Source organism: Orussus abietinus, unplaced genomic scaffold, assembly GCF_000612105.2.
Source record: "Orussus abietinus isolate OABI.00-Male unplaced genomic scaffold, Oabi_2.0 scaffold10, whole genome shotgun sequence".
In the NCBI taxonomy this organism is placed as follows: Eukaryota; Metazoa; Arthropoda; class Insecta; order Hymenoptera; family Orussidae; genus Orussus; species Orussus abietinus.
Genome location: NW_019396009.1, coordinates 1,117,785 through 1,134,749, shown reverse-complemented (window position 1 = coordinate 1,134,749; position 16,965 = coordinate 1,117,785). Strand labels below are relative to the sequence as shown.

The window sequence follows — 16,965 nt, the reverse complement described above, 5'->3', positions numbered from 1 at the left end:
TCATTAAAGCGACCTGAATTTTACTTTCTCAAAGAATACGGCAAAATGCTCGGCTTTTAATGAATTTTAACCAAATGTATAATGAATCCCAAGGCAAGCTTACGGTATAATTAAAGAAACTCTAAAGCCGTTATTCTATGGTAAACAATTTATTCTTGCACAATCAATGTCGACTTTGAGACGTACATTACCCTTAAGTCAAGAATTGTCGTGATCGTTGCCGTTTTCCCGAACTCGTTTAAATGTCGGGGCGGAACGATCGACGGAATTATGTACAAATCGTATAAAATGTCAACTGTCGCAACGAGTCCGCATGGAGTAACGGAGTACGTATTATATTAATTATCGTAACCGGTGGTGTAACCTTAACACAGTCCAACACGTCTTACGAGAAATTTCCCAATCCAGCGCAAGAAAAACGAGATTTACAGACGAATCCGAAAATCCCATCTTCTCAGGGATTTCGTTATGGCTATTTCATTAGATTATTATACAAAGGAAGCACCCCGTAACCCTTGGTCGAGGGAAGCGATATAATGTAATATGATTAAACCAGTCGACGTCACTCCACCGTGGCAAATTAATTGTTCTTCCCTCGAACGAGGTGTCCTCGAAATTAATGCTAATAATTTCGATCGACCTGTCGGATGTTCTCCATCAGAAATATTATTATTTCCTTTGGGCATCCCATTTACCCGAAATGCCAGTAATCCGTTGAATTGATTCCTCGACTCCGACATTACAAATGTTTCAATTACTCCCGTTTAACCGAGTAAAATGGAAGGGAAAAGAAACGCCAGGACGCTTTGGCTGGAAATCCCCCACAAAGTGCCAGTAAAAAGAAAAGGGTCTGCATGATTGGCCTTTATTCTCTATCTTGGTGATACGTATTCGAATATTTTTAACTCGACATTACTTAAGACGGCCTTCACCTGCGTGCCATTAAGCACGAGCAGTAGCTCGTTTAATTCTCCAGTAACGACGTTCTACCCTCTACTCGGTATAAAATTCTTAGAGCCGCGAAATATCGAAATCTAGTCTCGCGAATTAGGCCTCGCTCTCGCGGAACTTCCCAAAGTTTCTCGACATTTTCGCGGAAAAAGTTTCCACTGTCGATTCGTTTTTTCACCATTTTGAGTTTTCGTCTCCTCTTGAAATTTTCGACAATAATAATCGTCGACGGGTCGTGATTACTCATTGACACATTGATCGCTTCCGTGTCTTATTTTAGGCACAATTTAGTCAAACGGCGAAGAAAGCGTTTGGTCGTAGGTCCATTTTAGCTCGTGATTGTTCGATCGTTTCTATTTCTGTAAATGGTATTCACGATAAAAGTACTTATGGGAGTAGTGAAGTACCCCGAGAATCAAGGTTGATGCTTTACAACGTACATTCTCCTTTATGCCCAAAAATTGACAAATCGGCCACTTCTGTTCCGCAGTTTTCGTCCGTAAAATCCTTTCTTCGACTCCCCGGCGATAACGCTCATTAAATACTCTCCAACGATATCTTAGATATTTTTTCAATATACCTCGATCATGTTCCAATAGTTCCTCGTCGCTTGCCACAATATGTACAAGCCAGACCGCCGCATATCATCCTACGACTCCTATCATCATAACTCCTAAAAATTGTACCTCTTACTTTACGTACAGCAAAAGTACCGATAGTCAGGTAACATACACTGGGAAAGAAAAGAAACTCATTAAGCCCATTACCAAAAATTTGGCACAGTATACTCTAACCCTTGCCTCGGTGGAGACATATTAATCCAACCCTCGTCGAAACACCTTGAAAATGTGTCCTTAAAAACATCGGTCCACTCTTGATTACTCGATCATCTCATATTTCGAAGGTTCCTCCGAAAGATATCCAAAGGAACATTGAAATCGGGTTTAGTGCCCGGTTGAAAAAAAATCCACATCACGGTGCACGATGAATTTAGGATTCCTCTTGGCACACGGTAGTAATGACAATGGTCGATGTACTTAGGTATGTACGGTCATGTGCGCGATGACCATAGTGGCAGATCATGGACCAAAGAGTCCGTTCGAGTTCCCTCCACCCCCTTGTCTAGGTCCAACCGCGTCTTCCCTCGTAATAGGGAGACATTGCGTCCTCTAGCTACGACCCGCACCGATTTCCTTAGGTGCCGTAGACCTCCTGCTAGACCCAGTACTGATTCCTCCTCAGAAGTGGATTCGTCCTCTGGGAGGTGGCGGACTGGCAGGGCAACTCGGAAGTGTCGAAGCTGCTCCACTCGTCCGCATCGGCCACTCCATAGGGATACCTCGCGGCAACGTCCAGGTCCGAGTCGGGAATACTCTCCAAAGGATTGAGCGGAATGACCTTACACTGCGGAAGAGTCGAAGTCATGGTCGACAGCACCGGGACCTGGGTGTTCATGCCGACGCAGTTATGGTCGTTGGAGAACTTTTTGAGATTAGGAGAACTGGGCATGAGATGGTCAGGTGGTCTAGGAAGCGGCATCACCCCAACCGTCGAGGATGCATCGGGTTTCTCCTCTTCGGCCTGCTTATACCTATTGTGCCTGCACCTGATGGTGACGATGACGACGACGCCTAAGAGAAACACGCCCAACAGCATGCCCAGAATCAGGAGATAGTCGTTGCTCATGTTCGGCGCAATGGCCATTTCCCCTTCGTGGCCCACCGGGTCCATGGGTCCACCCATGGTCATGTTGAACTCGTCCACGTCTAGCTTGACCCTGAATCGGAACTCGCCCGTTGCGGGCTGAAATATGGAGGCAGCCAGGACGAACTGGAAGCTATCCGGAACGCCCTCGATTTCCAGAACGGGCATCTTCCTGCATACTAGATAGACCACCCCGGAGACCACCTCTTGGTGGGTAAACCTGGCGACCTCCTTTTCCCGGAGCGCCCTCTTCTCGCCGGAGGTCCTGATGATACGCTTCAGCCTGCCGTATTTCGGCTTCCTGGTCACCGTGTATACAGGGTTGCTGCTGGTCAGCTTGGCCAGGGGAGTCGCGTCCATGTGTCTCAGCGTGATGCGGTTCTTCTCTCCAACCAGGGCGATCATCGGACCGGTGATCATCAGGGGCTCGACCTTGATCTCGATCTGCAAGTTCCTCACCTCGAAGCCGTTGAGCTGGGCGGCCAGTTCCAGACTGTCGTTTGAAGCCGTCATGTCCGTCTGCATGAACATCACGCTCTTCGACATCAAATCCGTGTGCATGAAGACAGTCGCCGCGACGTCCCTGACGTACAGCTTGCCGAACCTTGGCGACCTGGTGACATTGTAGGTGACCCGGTCCTGTCGAGCATTGGTGTCCAGCCTGACGTTGTCCTGAGAGATCAGCGCCACGTTCAAGCCCTGCTGCAGGCGCACCGGGTTCACCACCGTGACGTTCAACTTGATCGGTAGGACATGGACGTTGAATACAATGTAAATAGGATTAAATCGACCGTCGGATACGCGGAAGTAGAAGGAAACCGCCTGGAATGGTCCACTGTGTTCGTAGACCAGTCGGTTGGAGTCCACGTCCTGCTGCGAGAACTGGTTCACCTGATGGACTTCCGATGAATTCTGGCCGAAGGGCAGCAGGAGTAGCCGCCCATGAGTGGGGCCCGATATCACGTCGTAGATCAGCTCTTCGGGGCCCGTGTCGGGGTCCGTCGTCAGCAGATTCTCTCTGGTAATCGTTTGGTTCTGGTTCTGCACCACCGTGATGAAGGGCGCCTTTGTCACCAGCTTGAACGGCTGGTCGTTGACCGGTGTCACCACTACAGGGATACTCGTGTTGCAGAGGAGGACGTGACCCGGGGTCAGATACAGCGAGAAAAACACCCAGTCCTCCAGGGTGTCCGAGTGGTCGTGATAGTACGCCACTTTGCCGCTCTCGATCTGCGGCTGGGTGAAGGTCGTCACGTTCAGATCGGGGAGCAACATCACGTGCCCATGATTTGGTTGAGCTACCAGACGGGACAGGACCACTGGATTTTGGATCCCTGCTTTCGTTCGCAGAAATTGAACGATCCCTGTTATGTTCATCGTCACCTGGGCCGATCCACCTTCCTCGACTCGCACCGGCGTCGCCATGATGTATCGGTCCAAACCGCCGCTCGACACCGAAATCTCTATTTGAAATACCTGGAATGATGCGCGCGAAGTCGTACAAAATTAATCTACACCGTTCATTCAGTGGTGGAGTAGCTGATGGAATTTAAATTTTCGTCTTGCGACTCACCTGATTGGTTAAAGGCGGAGCAAAGTGCGTCTCGGCGTTGAACGTGAACGAGTCGTTGGCGGAGAGGTCCATGAACTGCTTCGTGTGCTCGTAAGAGACTCTGCTCTGATTAACATCTTTCTGGGTAAACTGATTAACTTCCAGCCAAACGCCCTCGCTCGTTTCCATCATGATCTTGCCAAGTTGAGGGCCGTTATGCACGGAGTATCTGATCTCCCTCTCGTCGTCCGAAGACGCAGCCAGAAGGAGCTTCGAGGAAATCGGCTTCCTGGTCAGCGGGAATATATTGAGAAGTTCGTTGTTCCTCAACGACAGACGAACGGCGCTCGTCGTTACCAAAACCGTGTGGCTTTCCGTCATGTGGACGCCGTCGTTCAAGGTGAACGTGAAGTCAGCGTCGGTACCGTCTAAAAGAATATAAAAAGTCCTTGGTGAAATTTTCATTGTTTAAAAAAAAAACATGCAGCGAGTCGGTAATTTCTATACACATGTAAAAGCGGTAACTAACTCGTATGCGTGAACAGGACTCTGCGTTGGTTAACGTCCTCCTGAGTGAAGTCGAAGACCTTCACCTTAGGATCCTCCCTGAAGGAGATGAATCCGTGTCTGCAGATGGAGACGTTGAAGACGATGTCCCTTGGCGAGGTATCGTTATCCAGAGCAGCGAGCTGGGCAGAAGTCAGAGCCAAGGAGCCACCTTGCCACATTCTGAGATCTGTTTTGTTCACCAGCACCGGGATCTCGTCGTTAACCGCCTGTACATGGACGCGAACGAGGAAGGACTCGCTGGATTTTTCTCCAGCCATGGCGGCCATCCTGAAGGAGTCCTCCGCGACTTCGTCTCCATTATGCTTGTACAATATCACTCCAGCGTTCAAGTGCTTCTGCGAGAACTTCTTCACCTGGGAATACTTTGTGGAGTCCATGACGGTTCCATGCTTCGGCTTCTCCACCACTCGGTAATCGGTAATCTTGCCTACGTAATAACTGGTCAACACTACAAAGTCCGCCGAATTCAAGGCAACGCTCTTACCCTCTACGACGCTAATATTATTCGCCATGACGTAAAACTTGTCGGGGACGATGAGGAGGTTGACCATTAATCCGTGTAACCACGTGACGCCATTGGTCACATCGAAAACGAATCTATCCTGGGTCTGGTTGGTGACGGACTGGACGTAATGGAGACGACCATCGTTCACCATGCTCTGGTCGAATTGTTTCACTTTGAGGTCGTCGAGATCCTCCCTCTCCTCCTCGCTATGTTCATCCGGGGTTTGGACTTCCAGGTACCCAAATCTGGGCCACTCTCTGATGAGATAGGTGATCTCTCCAGCGGGTATCTTGGGGTGCACGATGCAGAGAGTCTTCTTGCCGATGAGGACGCTGGTAGCCTCCTCGACAAAGACCGTCTTATTGTTTTCAATGATCAGAGGCTCCCAGTAGCTCTCCGGGTAGATCCTGATGATCAGGACGCCTTCGGACTCGGCACCTTTGGCAGTGACCTTAAACTTGACGTCGTCCTTCGCGAGGGACCCTCCTAGGTGACGATACACAACGGCGCCATGCCCTAAATCATCCTGACTGAAGTTGGAGGTCACTCTGGAGTGCTTCAGCAGGACTCCGTGCTTCGGCTTCTCCAGGACACCGTATCGTACATCGGTGTCGTTCGCGTTGACGTTGGTCTCCACGTCCAGCTCCTTGGGGGTGACGATCACCGTCCTGTTGAATTGCGCAACCGACGCGTTGGTTCCTCTCAAACGAATATACGGAGGACTGGCTTGAATTTCTAAAACACCCACGGTGTAGTAATGACCATCGGTGACTCCAAAGCTGAAGGTTCCTCGGCTTGCCCCGCGATGTCGGAAGAGGACCTGTTCCTCGTTGATGTCCTCCTGGGTGAACTCGAAGATTTGCACAGAGGTGGTGGCGTTTACTACCTCGCCGTTAGTAATGTCCCTCTTGGAGTACACCAGGTCACTAGGACTGGTGTTCAGATCCTTGTCCACGTATAGGAGGTCCTTCTTCGTGATGATCCTCTCGCTGTTCATGGCGACGTGGAAGACGTTGTTGCTCACCCTCTCGGGTGGGTTGTCGTTTGTCAAGCTCACGTCTATCAGAAAGGTCCCCGAGTACATGAAGTCGACGCTGTCCACGGCGATGGCCACGTACCGAAGGTGATCCTCAGTCGTCTCGCTGTCGTCATGACAATAGTAAATTAAGTCCGAAAACATCTCCTCGGAAGTGAAATATGTCGTATTGAGTCTCACGCTAACATTGGACTCGTTCAGAGCCGTCAACCAGCCATGTCGAGGACTCACGGTAACGTTGTACTTCAGGCCCGTTACGTTGTAGTCCCTGAAGTCGATTCGGCTGGTTTTTAGCACCACCCTTGACCCTTCGTTCACCTTAATTCTTTCGGTACCTTCCAACGGTTTGCTGCCAAAATGGGGGATGTATCTCAGAGATAGAGTGGACGTTATCTCCGTGCACTGGGGAGCGAAGACCTTGAAGAGAAACTCGTCTTCTATCTCGGAATAGGCTCTTCTGAACAGACGATACTTCAATCTATTGGAATCCACGTCTTCCTGGGTGAACGTATCACCCGGTACCAGTCTCTTATCGGCTAATAACAAGTGCCCATACATAGGGACGCTTCTTACGGTGTATTTGATCCTGCCAGGCGACGTCGACAAGGGATTCGTCAGGTACTTCAGGTTCCTAGGACTCACGGTGGCCTCGTCGGAGCCGGAGAAATTTACGGGAAATAATTTCGATTCCCGCAGTTCCAGGTCGATGAAGGTGATTCTGAAGTCGAAGGTCTGTTGGGTGCGGACTTCTCTGACGCTCGCTTGGAATTTGAAACCGTCCTTTCCTGGACTCCCCACGTTGTGAATGTACCGAACGCCGTGGAGTTCGACATCCCTGCTGGTGAAGCGGTCGACGTTCTCCCAGGACGTTGTCATGTCTTTCAATTTCTGCAAGGCCCCGTACTGAGGTGGGGCTACCACGTCGTAGCGAATCTCGATGCTCGTGTCGTCCGAATTCGTTACGAAGGATAAATTCGCCGGAGTCAGAAAGGTGAACGAACGATGGACCACCACTATTCCCGTGTTGTGTTGCAGCTTGATCTGCAGAGGGTAGGCCGAGACTCGTAAATAAGCTGGCTGGCTGCTTTCGATGCCATCGTTTACTTGAAGTCCCAACATAGCGTTCGCCTTGGCTGAAAAATCCGCAGGGTGCCATCGGAAACATACGGTAACGCCATACGCCGCTTAAAGAAATTCGAAGGTACCCTTCCTACTAGAAAGCATTACAGTTTTTTGACTTTTTCCATTTACCAAAATTATTCGGGAAAACTCTGTGAAACTATAACGCGAGAACCCCTGAATTTCTTTTTGGTTACATCGCCGAGAAGGACTCTACGATCACTCACAGTTTCCCTTGTGAACATAAGCTATTAATCCTTGAAGAAGCTCGGCCTGAGTGAAGGCGGTGACGACCTGCGTAGGTGATGTCAACTTTTCTATGTGCCCGGCATCGGTGTCTCCTCGAAGAACGGTGTAAATTAACATTTCAGAAGGTGTGTCCGCATCGACTGCCCACACCAGTTCCTTCGTCAGCGTTTTCCTGGTTCCCTGTAACCAGAATCGACCCGTAAATCTCTTATTTGTAACGCGTTTCTCCATTTTAAAAAGTCAATCCTCGATATTAATAAACATTTCCTTACCTGTGCTAATCTCAGCACCTTAGCTGTCGGTATCTCCAAAAGAGGAGGATCGTTTACAGGAGTAACGTTTACATGCAAAGGGAACCTCAGACGACCCTGAAGATATCCTGGGAGAGTGTAACTCGGACCTGCCACTAACGTCAACTCCAAGATCATATTGTCTTCGGTAATCTCACTGCCATCGTGCATGTACTGTATCTGTAAATGATTTAATAAAACGAGAATGAAGAAAAATACATTATTATCATCGGACAGAACGTAATACCCCATAGAAAAATGTTTCAACTAATTCGTTCTCAGCACTATAGTTGGCTGCAGGGAGGAGCGAATTCATTTTCACCCGATTCAAGAGGGACGATTATTATTAATGAGACCCTCGATAAATGGAATATTACGGTACCCTAAATATACAGCGAAGGCACCATCGCGGTACTTCGAAGCAGCAACCCCGGTGATTCTAAAGTTAGCCCTTAAGATGCGGAGCTATCTATAGCTTGGTATTATAACGGACTGGAAAAACACATGACTTTCCCCTTCCGTTCTGTTTTCCGTTTTGCTTTTGGTGGGCTCGAAAATGGAAAGAGTTCATGGGAACGGTGCGGCAGCTTTCCTTTAAACGGGACGAAAGTTCAGAAGGTTATTAATAGTAACTACGGCCGCTTCGTCTGGAATAGTTTGAGTAACGTTTCAGACTGCAAAGTAGTTAGAGTAGCTTTGCGACATGACTTCAAGTCTGACATAAGACGCCAATCCATCGCCAAAAGAATTTTTAAAAACCCTTCCAAGTGCTCGCCGAATTTCAATTTCAAGAATATTTGTGTACATTTTTCTATGGTCATTTTCAGAAGTATCGATGCTTACAACCTTTACCTTGTTCTGATTGATGTCCTGCAGGGTGAACGAATGGTCAGATCTGGAAGTTAGTAAATCTAGAGTTAAAGTCCCATGGGCAGGAGGCACGACCAGGGTGAATCTAACGCCGTTCTCCTCCACCCCATATTTTGCAATGTCGAGGACCATGGCGATGTTCTGGCTCGTCACTGGAATTGCATCTCCCTCGAAAACCGACAAGGGTCTTAAAGACAAAATCTCGAGGTCGACCGGCAGATTTGCTCTGGAGTAAATCTGAAAAGCGAGAGAGTCTGACAATCTCGCAAGGTCGGTGTAAATTTCGGGTTAATTGTCTGGAAAGGTGTTCCAGATTGAGGTGCACCAATGAAGTAATCTGGATACTCGAGTATTTCGGGCGAGCACCATGCCCGGCTATTCGAACGAGCGATTCACGCAAAGGGAGAATTTCTTTCAGTGCGCGCGCTTCAAGAATAGAAATGCAAAGTTGGCTGGAAATAGCCACGAAATATGGCAGTATCGTGTACCTAATGGCAACAACGAGCTCGCCAAGGGTGCTCTTCTCGCAAACGTCCGCACGAAATCTAGGTACGGCTCACATGAATAAATCGACTAACGACGATTTCAATTCAAGGACAAATATTGATCCACAGTCTCGGCGGTGAAAAATTAACTCGACCGAAATACTGGAGCGGCAGGCTCTCGTGTCACCCACCTTGTAATCTTCGGCGTAATCGGCCTTGATGCAAAGTGGCTGATCGCAGGTGCACTTAAACGAGCCGACTCCTAATTGCGAGCAAGATGCACCTGGTATACAGGGTACAGCATCAACGCAGGGAAAACTCCATACGCAGCCTACGACGATCCCTTGGCTGACTTTGACGTCCGGTAGGCCCAATTCCCTTTTTTCGAGCAACATATTGCGCAAACACCCCTTGTAGCTCAAGTCTCCGGATTTCAACCCCTTCCCTAGAGCCCTGGCTCGTTTGTTCAATTCAGTTCCTCCGATGTACAAGGTGTCGGCAAGGTCCAGGTATCGGTTCCCTCCTGATGGAAGATTCATCGTGTTCTCCTTGCTGTCCACGCTGATGCCGATCATGCTGGGACTGAAGTCGACCACGATACGGTGCCATTTCCCATCCGAGACAATGGCCCCATGGATCAACTCGGTGGGCCCATTTCCCTTGTTCATCAACAGTCGGATTTTCTTGTCAGCAAGCTCGACACCTAAGTAATCGGCATAGGAAGACTGGCCGGCGTTGTAAAGCAACAGTCCGCTCTCTGCTACGGTCTTCAACTCGAATTCCCATCTGCAACGAGTGCAAATAATTTATTCGCCGTGAAATCGAGAAGTCGGCCACCGCTGAAAAACTGACGATGTACGAAAAAATGGACCCGTTGGAAAATACCTTGAACCGGATCGAGGTATCGGTCGCGGAATCGAAATGAAAGACCCATCTTCCACGAAACTGACTTCGGTACTTCTGATTGCATCGAACTCTGAAGAACATCCCCACGTGACGGAGGTAGCTTCGGATTGTCCTTTTCTAGATCTCGCTAATTCTATCACATTCGCGCCGTTGTAGATTATGTCCGCCATGCATCCCCTTAAACTGTCTATGTGACCTGGAGGAGAGAGATTCGAGATGCTTCCGGTTAGTATCAATTGATAACGAAGTAAAACAAATTGTGTCGCAAATAATTGAAAAAGGATAACGGAAGGCTGACCTAAGAATAATTCGTTGAAGTCACCCTGGCCACCGATGAAGACCCCATAATGGATATTCAGCTCGAAAAATCTGCCGGGCAGTAAAGACCGGGTAAAATGAATCACATCGATTTGCAGCGTAATGTTGGCTTCGCGTCTCGTTAAATTGACTTCGTGCCAACTAAGGTCGTTCAGCGTCAATCCCTTGGCACTGACCAGTTCACTTTCGCCGGCGCCTAAATTGATGTGTACCTGAAGATAAAAAAAAAGGATAAGTCACGATACATCCTAGAATTAAATATGACTCACGGTACGAGATGGGAACGGAATATTTTTAACTCCTGGAGGAGACTTAACGCTAGTCCTAGACGGATATATTTACATCGTGTAATAGATGTTCCGCAAGTAGAAATTATGCAGACAAATCGATGCAATAATAAGGCACGAAACGCGAGAGTACCGACACTGACCCGAAGACACAAAGCCGGCATTATTAGTCAATTACTACCGGATAGGAAGACATAAACAGCCGTTGCTAATTACTCAAATACGAGTAATTACCGCTATCTGCGAGGGCACTTCAATGAGACGCTTCTCGCTGTTTATAAAATATTGTATAAATATAAAACAAAGCCGAATGAAATTTTCTCAATTTGCAATAAATTTAATTTAATTTTTGCCGACACGAGAAACGATTAAACGTTTCAGCCCCCTTATCAACTTCCGTGTCTTAAGTCCTTAAGAGAACTTAAGTGATACTAATTGTCATTTAGAATCAATTTCTTCTAATTCCGGGACGAGAATTGTTGTCTGGAATGGTGTCCAATTAACCAGCGTACCAACTCCAACTTCAGGTTAAGAGTTAACTATTAAAACGTTCTATCGTTCAATATTTGGCACGATATTCTGAAATGCCTTCGGTGTCATATCCGCTACATTCATCCGTAATAATGGAGGAGCATTTAAACACTCTAGATGAGTAAGAAAGGTACAACGCTTCGAATCGAGGAGAAATAAAAATGGACCTTGAGTCTCCCAGCTTCCAGCTTGATGAGACAATAATCCGTTTTCCCAGCAGCCAGCAGCAGAACTGCATCCGAAAGTTGGGTCCGGAATTTGAATCTGATGTCTGTGGTGCCCTTAGCTTCTTGGATCGGCAAATGAATATAACTCGCCCCGTAAAAGGAAACTGTAATTAAAAAGCCCACAATGGAATAATGTGTGGAACGTTTCCCAAAAGCTAGACTAGGCATTTGGATCCTTCTTCGTACCTCATTTTAGCGTCCTAAAAAGTCTCTTATCCATAGTCTTTAAATAGCCAAAAGATATCTTTAAGAGGTAAAAAAAAAGAAAAAACACCATTTAACCCTAATATGAGGTACGAATACGGATCTTAAAGGCGACTTTAAGGAAGAAGCTAAAAATGGCACTTCTCTCGTCGGTATCAATCCCGTTCAATCCACACGCCAAAGGCAATCGATTAAATCGGATTAAATGAAATCCACCCAGTAGCGAGTTCGTTCGCACCGAGAGGTTGAAAGAGGAGCATTATTCGATCGATATTCCATGGGGTCTCGTAAGTAGCTACCTTTTTCGTCAGTCTGGCAGTAGACCAAAAGCGAGGCCGTCACTGCTAGGAACATAAGCAGTCCCATGTCGTTTCGAGGCATTAGGCCGTTCGGAGTGTTCTCGTCTCGTATCTCGCCCTTCCTCGATTTCCTTTCCTTCGAAGGAAAGGATTCCCGTAAAACGGATCTTCCACAGAAATCGAGTTCTCCCTCGCGCTAGAATCCCTCCTTCCTCCTTTTCCCCCTGGGTTCTGGGTCCTTCCGGTGGGTCATTATCGGCGTCATCGGGAAGGGGTTCGCGTTTCGGGTGATCGCTTCCTCTAAAGGGACACCCCGCCCGGTCTGCGGACCTCTTCCCTTGCGTCGACCCCGGTCCCTTTTTCGCGGATAAGCTGGAAATACAAGGAGCTTCTAAAACGGCATATCGATCCCCTTGACTGAATATATATGCCGGGAGTTATTTACATGTCTGGCTTTCAAGAGCTCGCCCCCTCGCTTTCCCGCAAAAGGAGAGACCGCGTCGGGGCTTTCGTTATTAATTCGCTCGTTCGTTCATTCGTCCCCTCCTAGAACCGAGACGATCCTCTCCAAGGACGAGCCCCCTCGGAATCCTCGCAAACGCCTGGGAACTCTTCTCGGTAACGCCGCGAAAGAAGTTCCTCGGGATCGCGGAAGGCTCGACCTTCCTTAGGAGAAGTCGAAGACGCGTCGTCCTTAAATTCGCTCATGCTTGGTCGCAACGCGATTCGAAACGCGGATGTGAATCGGAGGCGGCGTCTTTTGATGGTATTCAGCCCCGTATTGGAGTAAAGATCGTAACGTCGATCCCTAAACGCCTCCCCCGAGGTCCGAAAATAATCTCTGGGGGAAATTCGTTCGGGTCACCCAGTGGACTCTTCGAGTTCGCCGATCTACAGTATTCCTTCTATGTTGAGACGGCTAGACGAGGAGGTTCCATGGCGAAGTCGCCGTTTTCCCTCGTCGATCGCTTCGTAAGTCCGGAGTCCTTCCCTCGATGGCCTTGAAACTCCGCCCTGACGTCCCACCTTTGACCGCCCTCCCTTCTTCCGTAGATACTTCCCTCTTCACCGATGTTCCCGATGCTTTTTCCAGGGCCACGGTGTACGTCTCTTCGCTGCACCTTCTCCTGGCTTCTTGAGTCGATGCTCTCGAGGAACTCCTTTCGACCTTCTCCGCAGCCTCCAAGCGCGCGCGCGGTCGAATGTCGAAAAAATCGTGTCTCACTTAAAACTAAGTTATTTCTAAGCTCGTCAGAGGCCGAGGCGCGACTTTGGCGAGACTTTTTTCCGCTCGCCTCGCGGGGGGTGGCCGCGTGACCGGAGTACCCGACACCCACGGTCGTCGACCTTCGTGGGGCGTTTGCCCCACCTCGGTCTGCGACAGCTCCCGAATGTCCCGGTGGACCCCCCGAGAAAACCGAAAACCCCGCACCGGGTGTCTCGCGCCTCGTCTTCGCGATTCCCCCTTTTCCTTCGCCCTGGTAACTTCGAAGCGTTCGAAATTAGGTCCCCTCGTTTCTTCAGATGTCCCAGGACGATGACGAGTCTCCTTCGGGAGCGGGACTGGATCGACTCCGCGCGGTGCGGTACTGCGCGGCCGTGTGCGAGTCGAACGTTCGACCGGGCCGCCCCTCGCTCGCGGCGCCATCTTGCGTCGTCTCGCGCCATCTCGCGATGTCTTCCGCCACCAGATCTCACCCTTGAGGCGGGTGGAGACGGTGGAGGTAGAATTCAGTAGAATTCCAAATGTGGTATATTCCGGTATATTAAGTCAACATAAATTATAAATTATCCAAAAGTTGCTTTTTTAGTCGAGATATCCTTTGCCCCAAAATTAACAATTTTACGATTATTTTATCGACAATGTTCAACCTCCAGTCTGAGACGATTCACCTGATCTTGAGTTTCAAAGAAAGTATGACTCAAGAACTGTTGCTTCTGGGATAAAGTTTCAGTAAGTTTCAGTAAGTCAGAGAGTTTACGATTTAATATTTAAAATATAAAGTATTTGTGGAAAGACATGATTAAGGCCCGAATAGCTATGCCTTCATCGGACAGTATTTACATTTATAACCGCAAAGGTCGGCACGTGGTAATCGAGTTTACAACTTGGCAGTAAGTTCGGGCACAGCTTTGAACAGATCGGCAACCAATCCGTAGTCGGCAACTTGGAAAATGGGTGCCTCCGGATCTTTGTTTATGGCAACGATCGTCTTAGAATCCTTCATTCCAGCCAGATGTTGTATCGCTCCAGAAATACCCACAGCTACATAGAGTTCCTGGAATATGTAATCCAAATATTTATATGCTTGCTTGAATTAAAATTTTAATCGATGTTATTTTTTAATTTGATAATAACTTACCGGTGCTACGATTTTTCCTGTTTGACCAACCTGGAGGTCGTTAGGCACGAAACCTGCATCTACTGCAGCACGAGAAGCTCCAACGGCAGCATTTAATTTATCAGCCAAAGTGTACAGTAGCTTGAAATTCTCCCCAGATTTCATGCCACGTCCTCCAGAAATGACAACCTTGGCCGATGTCAGTTCTGGCCTCTCCGACTTACTTAACTCCTGCTTAATAAATTCTATCAAGCTTGATTTATAATCACCAGCTGGAGCCTGCTCTATCTTTGCGTTACCACCTTCTAAAGAAACTGGCTTGAATGATGTTCCTCGCACAGAGATTACTTTTATGCCATCTATTACCTGTATGGTTTGTATAGCATTTCCAGCATAGATTGAACGAATGAAAGTATCAGGAGACTTAACCCCTATAATGTCACTTACTGGTGAAACGTCTAACTTAGCTGCTACCTAAAGAAGTTAATCACATAATGATTACACGAATGGCAATTACAATGAATGCAGATATATTTATCATCCTTTATCACTTTACATAATACTGACCCTTGGTAATAGCGCTTTTCCAAATGCAGTAGCACCAGCCAATATATGTGTAAAATTAAATTGCTTCTGAATTGACAGAATCAATGGTGTTAACGACTCTGGAGTAAAACCCTTAAAAGCTTCATTTTCGGCAACAAGAACTTTTGCAATACCACTCGCTTTACTTGCAGCAGCAGCAACCGAAGAACATTTTGTACCAGCGACTAGCACTGACACTTCCCCTCCAATTTTTTCAGCCGCACTTATAGTGTTTTGCACAATCGGAGACAACGTTTCATTGTTATGCTCAGCGATCACTAACGTCGATTCATAGTGTTGTAATATAAAATTGAACTGAAACAAAAATTTCAAATATATTATTTTCTCATTGTACAAAACACATTACTCTTCGACTGTCCTGAAATTGGAGTCATAAAATTCAATACTAGTTTAATTCCAGAGTGTGCTAACAAAACACAACCACCTTTGCAGTTATCAATTATGTAATTTATTCAGTTATCAAGAATATTCATGAATGCTGGAATATGAAGTATACTTACTTTACGGTTGCTTCTTAGAACCTTAGCACACGTGGAGAACATTTCTGATATAAAGTTACGTTATTTCCTTCGATTACACAGCCAAAAACGTACTGCACTAAATTCCACCAACAGATAATTGAACTTCGGTAACAACTCTAGTTTCCTTATTGGGTACAAAGTTCATTCGGCCACGGAACGTAAAGAATTAAACCACAATAAAACCGTAGATTTTCATTGGGTTTCATTCCTCTGCATTACCTTGTATCGCTTCCGTAGAAGAAATTGGTAATGGATTGATACTCTTTGGGTAAGGCCACGATCGTGCATCCACACGACTGTATGTACCAACCGTGATCCAACATTCGGCTTCATCGATAAAGCAGTTAGTCAATGGCCGAATTGAGAAGAAGTGAATAATAAAACTCGGACATCTCTTAAGATCAGTTTTCAGATTATGTTCCTGTTGCTGCAGCCAATTCCAGATAGTTCTTCGTGCGATTTCGTCGTACATAAAACTTAGGCATTACGAGTGCATCACATTTTTATCCCTATTCCTAAACTTTGAAGAAATTTGTGCGGTAGTCCCTGAATTAAATTTTGTTAGGTTATGCTGGTTTTTATTATCGTCTGATACGTTTCAATGCTTTACAATGAGTGATAATCGTGAAACGTTAGAAAACTTCAACCCAAAGTTGTACAAAAAAGTTCATGAGAGACCGGTCACGGGAGATGACGCCAACGAGGAAGTCATCGATCAGTTTGACTCCAGAGAAATATTCGGTAATTCTAACCTAAATGAATGTTTGTTAGTTTTCACATTATTTAATTTAATTAATTCTAGAAGCATCTACCACAGAAATAACACTGATCGATCATCACCTCTTTCAGATTTAATTCGAAACATCAATGATCCGGAACATCCCTTAACGTTGGAAGAATTAAATGTTGTCGAGCAAAGTCAAGTGGAAGTAAGGAAACCGTACCTATTTCTTTCTTAAAGTACAATTATAAAAAATGTTCCTTTAAATTGATGTTTAAAAAATATTGTAGGTCGATGACGAAGGTAACAAAGTTGTGGTGAGGTTTACACCAACTATTCCTCACTGCAGTATGGCGACGCTGATTGGCCTCTCGATTCAAGTGCAGTTGATAAGAGCGTTACCAGCTAGATTTAAGGTAAAAGTGGTTATTGCACCGGGAACGCACAACTCCGAACTTGCTGTTAATAAACAACTTAATGACAAGGAAAGGGTTGCTGCTGCCTTGGAAAATAATCATCTTATTGAAGTTATTGACCAGTGCATCAGTTCTGTGATATAAATTAACGTTAAACAAATAATTTGTGTAGGAAAATGTTTCAATTATATCATATATTATGTAATCAAATTTATATTTCTAATTCGTTTTTTTATTTCAACACTTTATATAAAAT

The 16,965-nt window shown here is 46.7% G+C and overlaps 3 protein-coding genes across 3 annotated transcripts; 1 reads left to right on the top strand and 2 right to left on the bottom strand.

The window, feature by feature from the left end:
• Nucleotides 1-132: 132 nt before the first annotated feature.
• LOC105699870 (chondroitin sulfate proteoglycan 4) lies at nucleotides 133-13,298 on the bottom strand. The gene is made up of 12 exons (XM_012425262.1): nucleotides 12,549-13,298; nucleotides 12,104-12,475; nucleotides 11,541-11,704; nucleotides 10,536-10,767; nucleotides 10,217-10,433; nucleotides 9,523-10,117; nucleotides 8,829-9,083; nucleotides 7,959-8,156; nucleotides 7,665-7,866; nucleotides 4,737-7,451; nucleotides 4,229-4,635; nucleotides 133-4,131 (listed from the first exon to the last, which is right to left on the bottom strand). Exons 2-12 carry the CDS (start codon nucleotides 12,183-12,185, stop codon nucleotides 2,167-2,169), a joined length of 7,032 nt encoding a protein of 2,343 aa, XP_012280685.1. The 5' UTR covers nucleotides 12,186-12,475; nucleotides 12,549-13,298; the 3' UTR covers nucleotides 133-2,166.
• Nucleotides 13,299-14,072: 774 nt separating this feature from the next.
• On the bottom strand, nucleotides 14,073-15,715 carry LOC105699839 (electron transfer flavoprotein subunit alpha, mitochondrial). The gene is made up of 4 exons (XM_012425194.1): nucleotides 15,552-15,715; nucleotides 15,013-15,345; nucleotides 14,467-14,919; nucleotides 14,073-14,382 (listed from the first exon to the last, which is right to left on the bottom strand). Exons 1-4 carry the CDS (start codon nucleotides 15,591-15,593, stop codon nucleotides 14,206-14,208), a joined length of 1,005 nt encoding a protein of 334 aa, XP_012280617.1. The 5' UTR covers nucleotides 15,594-15,715; the 3' UTR covers nucleotides 14,073-14,205.
• A 189-nt stretch (nucleotides 15,716-15,904) lies between these two features.
• On the top strand, nucleotides 15,905-16,919 carry LOC105699840 (MIP18 family protein CG7949). Its single transcript, XM_012425195.1, has 3 exons — nucleotides 15,905-16,313; nucleotides 16,422-16,501; nucleotides 16,584-16,919. Exons 1-3 carry the CDS (start codon nucleotides 16,184-16,186, stop codon nucleotides 16,851-16,853), a joined length of 480 nt encoding a protein of 159 aa, XP_012280618.1. The 5' UTR covers nucleotides 15,905-16,183; the 3' UTR covers nucleotides 16,854-16,919.
• The last annotated feature ends 46 nt before the right edge of the window (nucleotides 16,920-16,965 follow it).

Excerpts from the sequence above, each read along its gene's own strand:
- LOC105699839 (XM_012425194.1), bottom strand. The coding sequence starts at position 15,593 with ATGTTCTCCACGTGTGCTAAGGTTCTAAGAAGCAACCGTAAA. Across the intron at positions 15,346-15,551 it reads TTCTAAGAAGCAACCGTAAA|TTCAATTTTATATTACAACA; the intron begins GTAAGTATACTT and ends TTTTTGTTTCAG. Across the intron at positions 14,383-14,466 it reads CAGGAAAAATCGTAGCACCG|GAACTCTATGTAGCTGTGGG; the intron begins GTAAGTTATTAT and ends TACATATTCCAG.
- LOC105699870 (XM_012425262.1), bottom strand. The coding sequence starts at position 12,185 with ATGCCTCGAAACGACATGGGACTGCTTATGTTCCTAGCAGTGACGGCC. Across the intron at positions 10,768-11,540 it reads TGGAAGCTGGGAGACTCAAG|GTACACATCAATTTAGGCGC; the intron begins GTCCATTTTTAT and ends TTTTATCTTCAG. Across the intron at positions 7,867-7,958 it reads AGGTGCTGAGATTAGCACAG|GGAACCAGGAAAACGCTGAC; the intron begins GTAAGGAAATGT and ends TTCTGGTTACAG.
- LOC105699840 (XM_012425195.1), top strand. The coding sequence starts at position 16,184 with ATGAGTGATAATCGTGAAACGTTAGAAAACTTCAACCCAAAGTTGTAC. Across the intron at positions 16,314-16,421 it reads TGACTCCAGAGAAATATTCG|ATTTAATTCGAAACATCAAT; the intron begins GTAATTCTAACC and ends CACCTCTTTCAG. Across the intron at positions 16,502-16,583 it reads TCGAGCAAAGTCAAGTGGAA|GTCGATGACGAAGGTAACAA; the intron begins GTAAGGAAACCG and ends AAAATATTGTAG.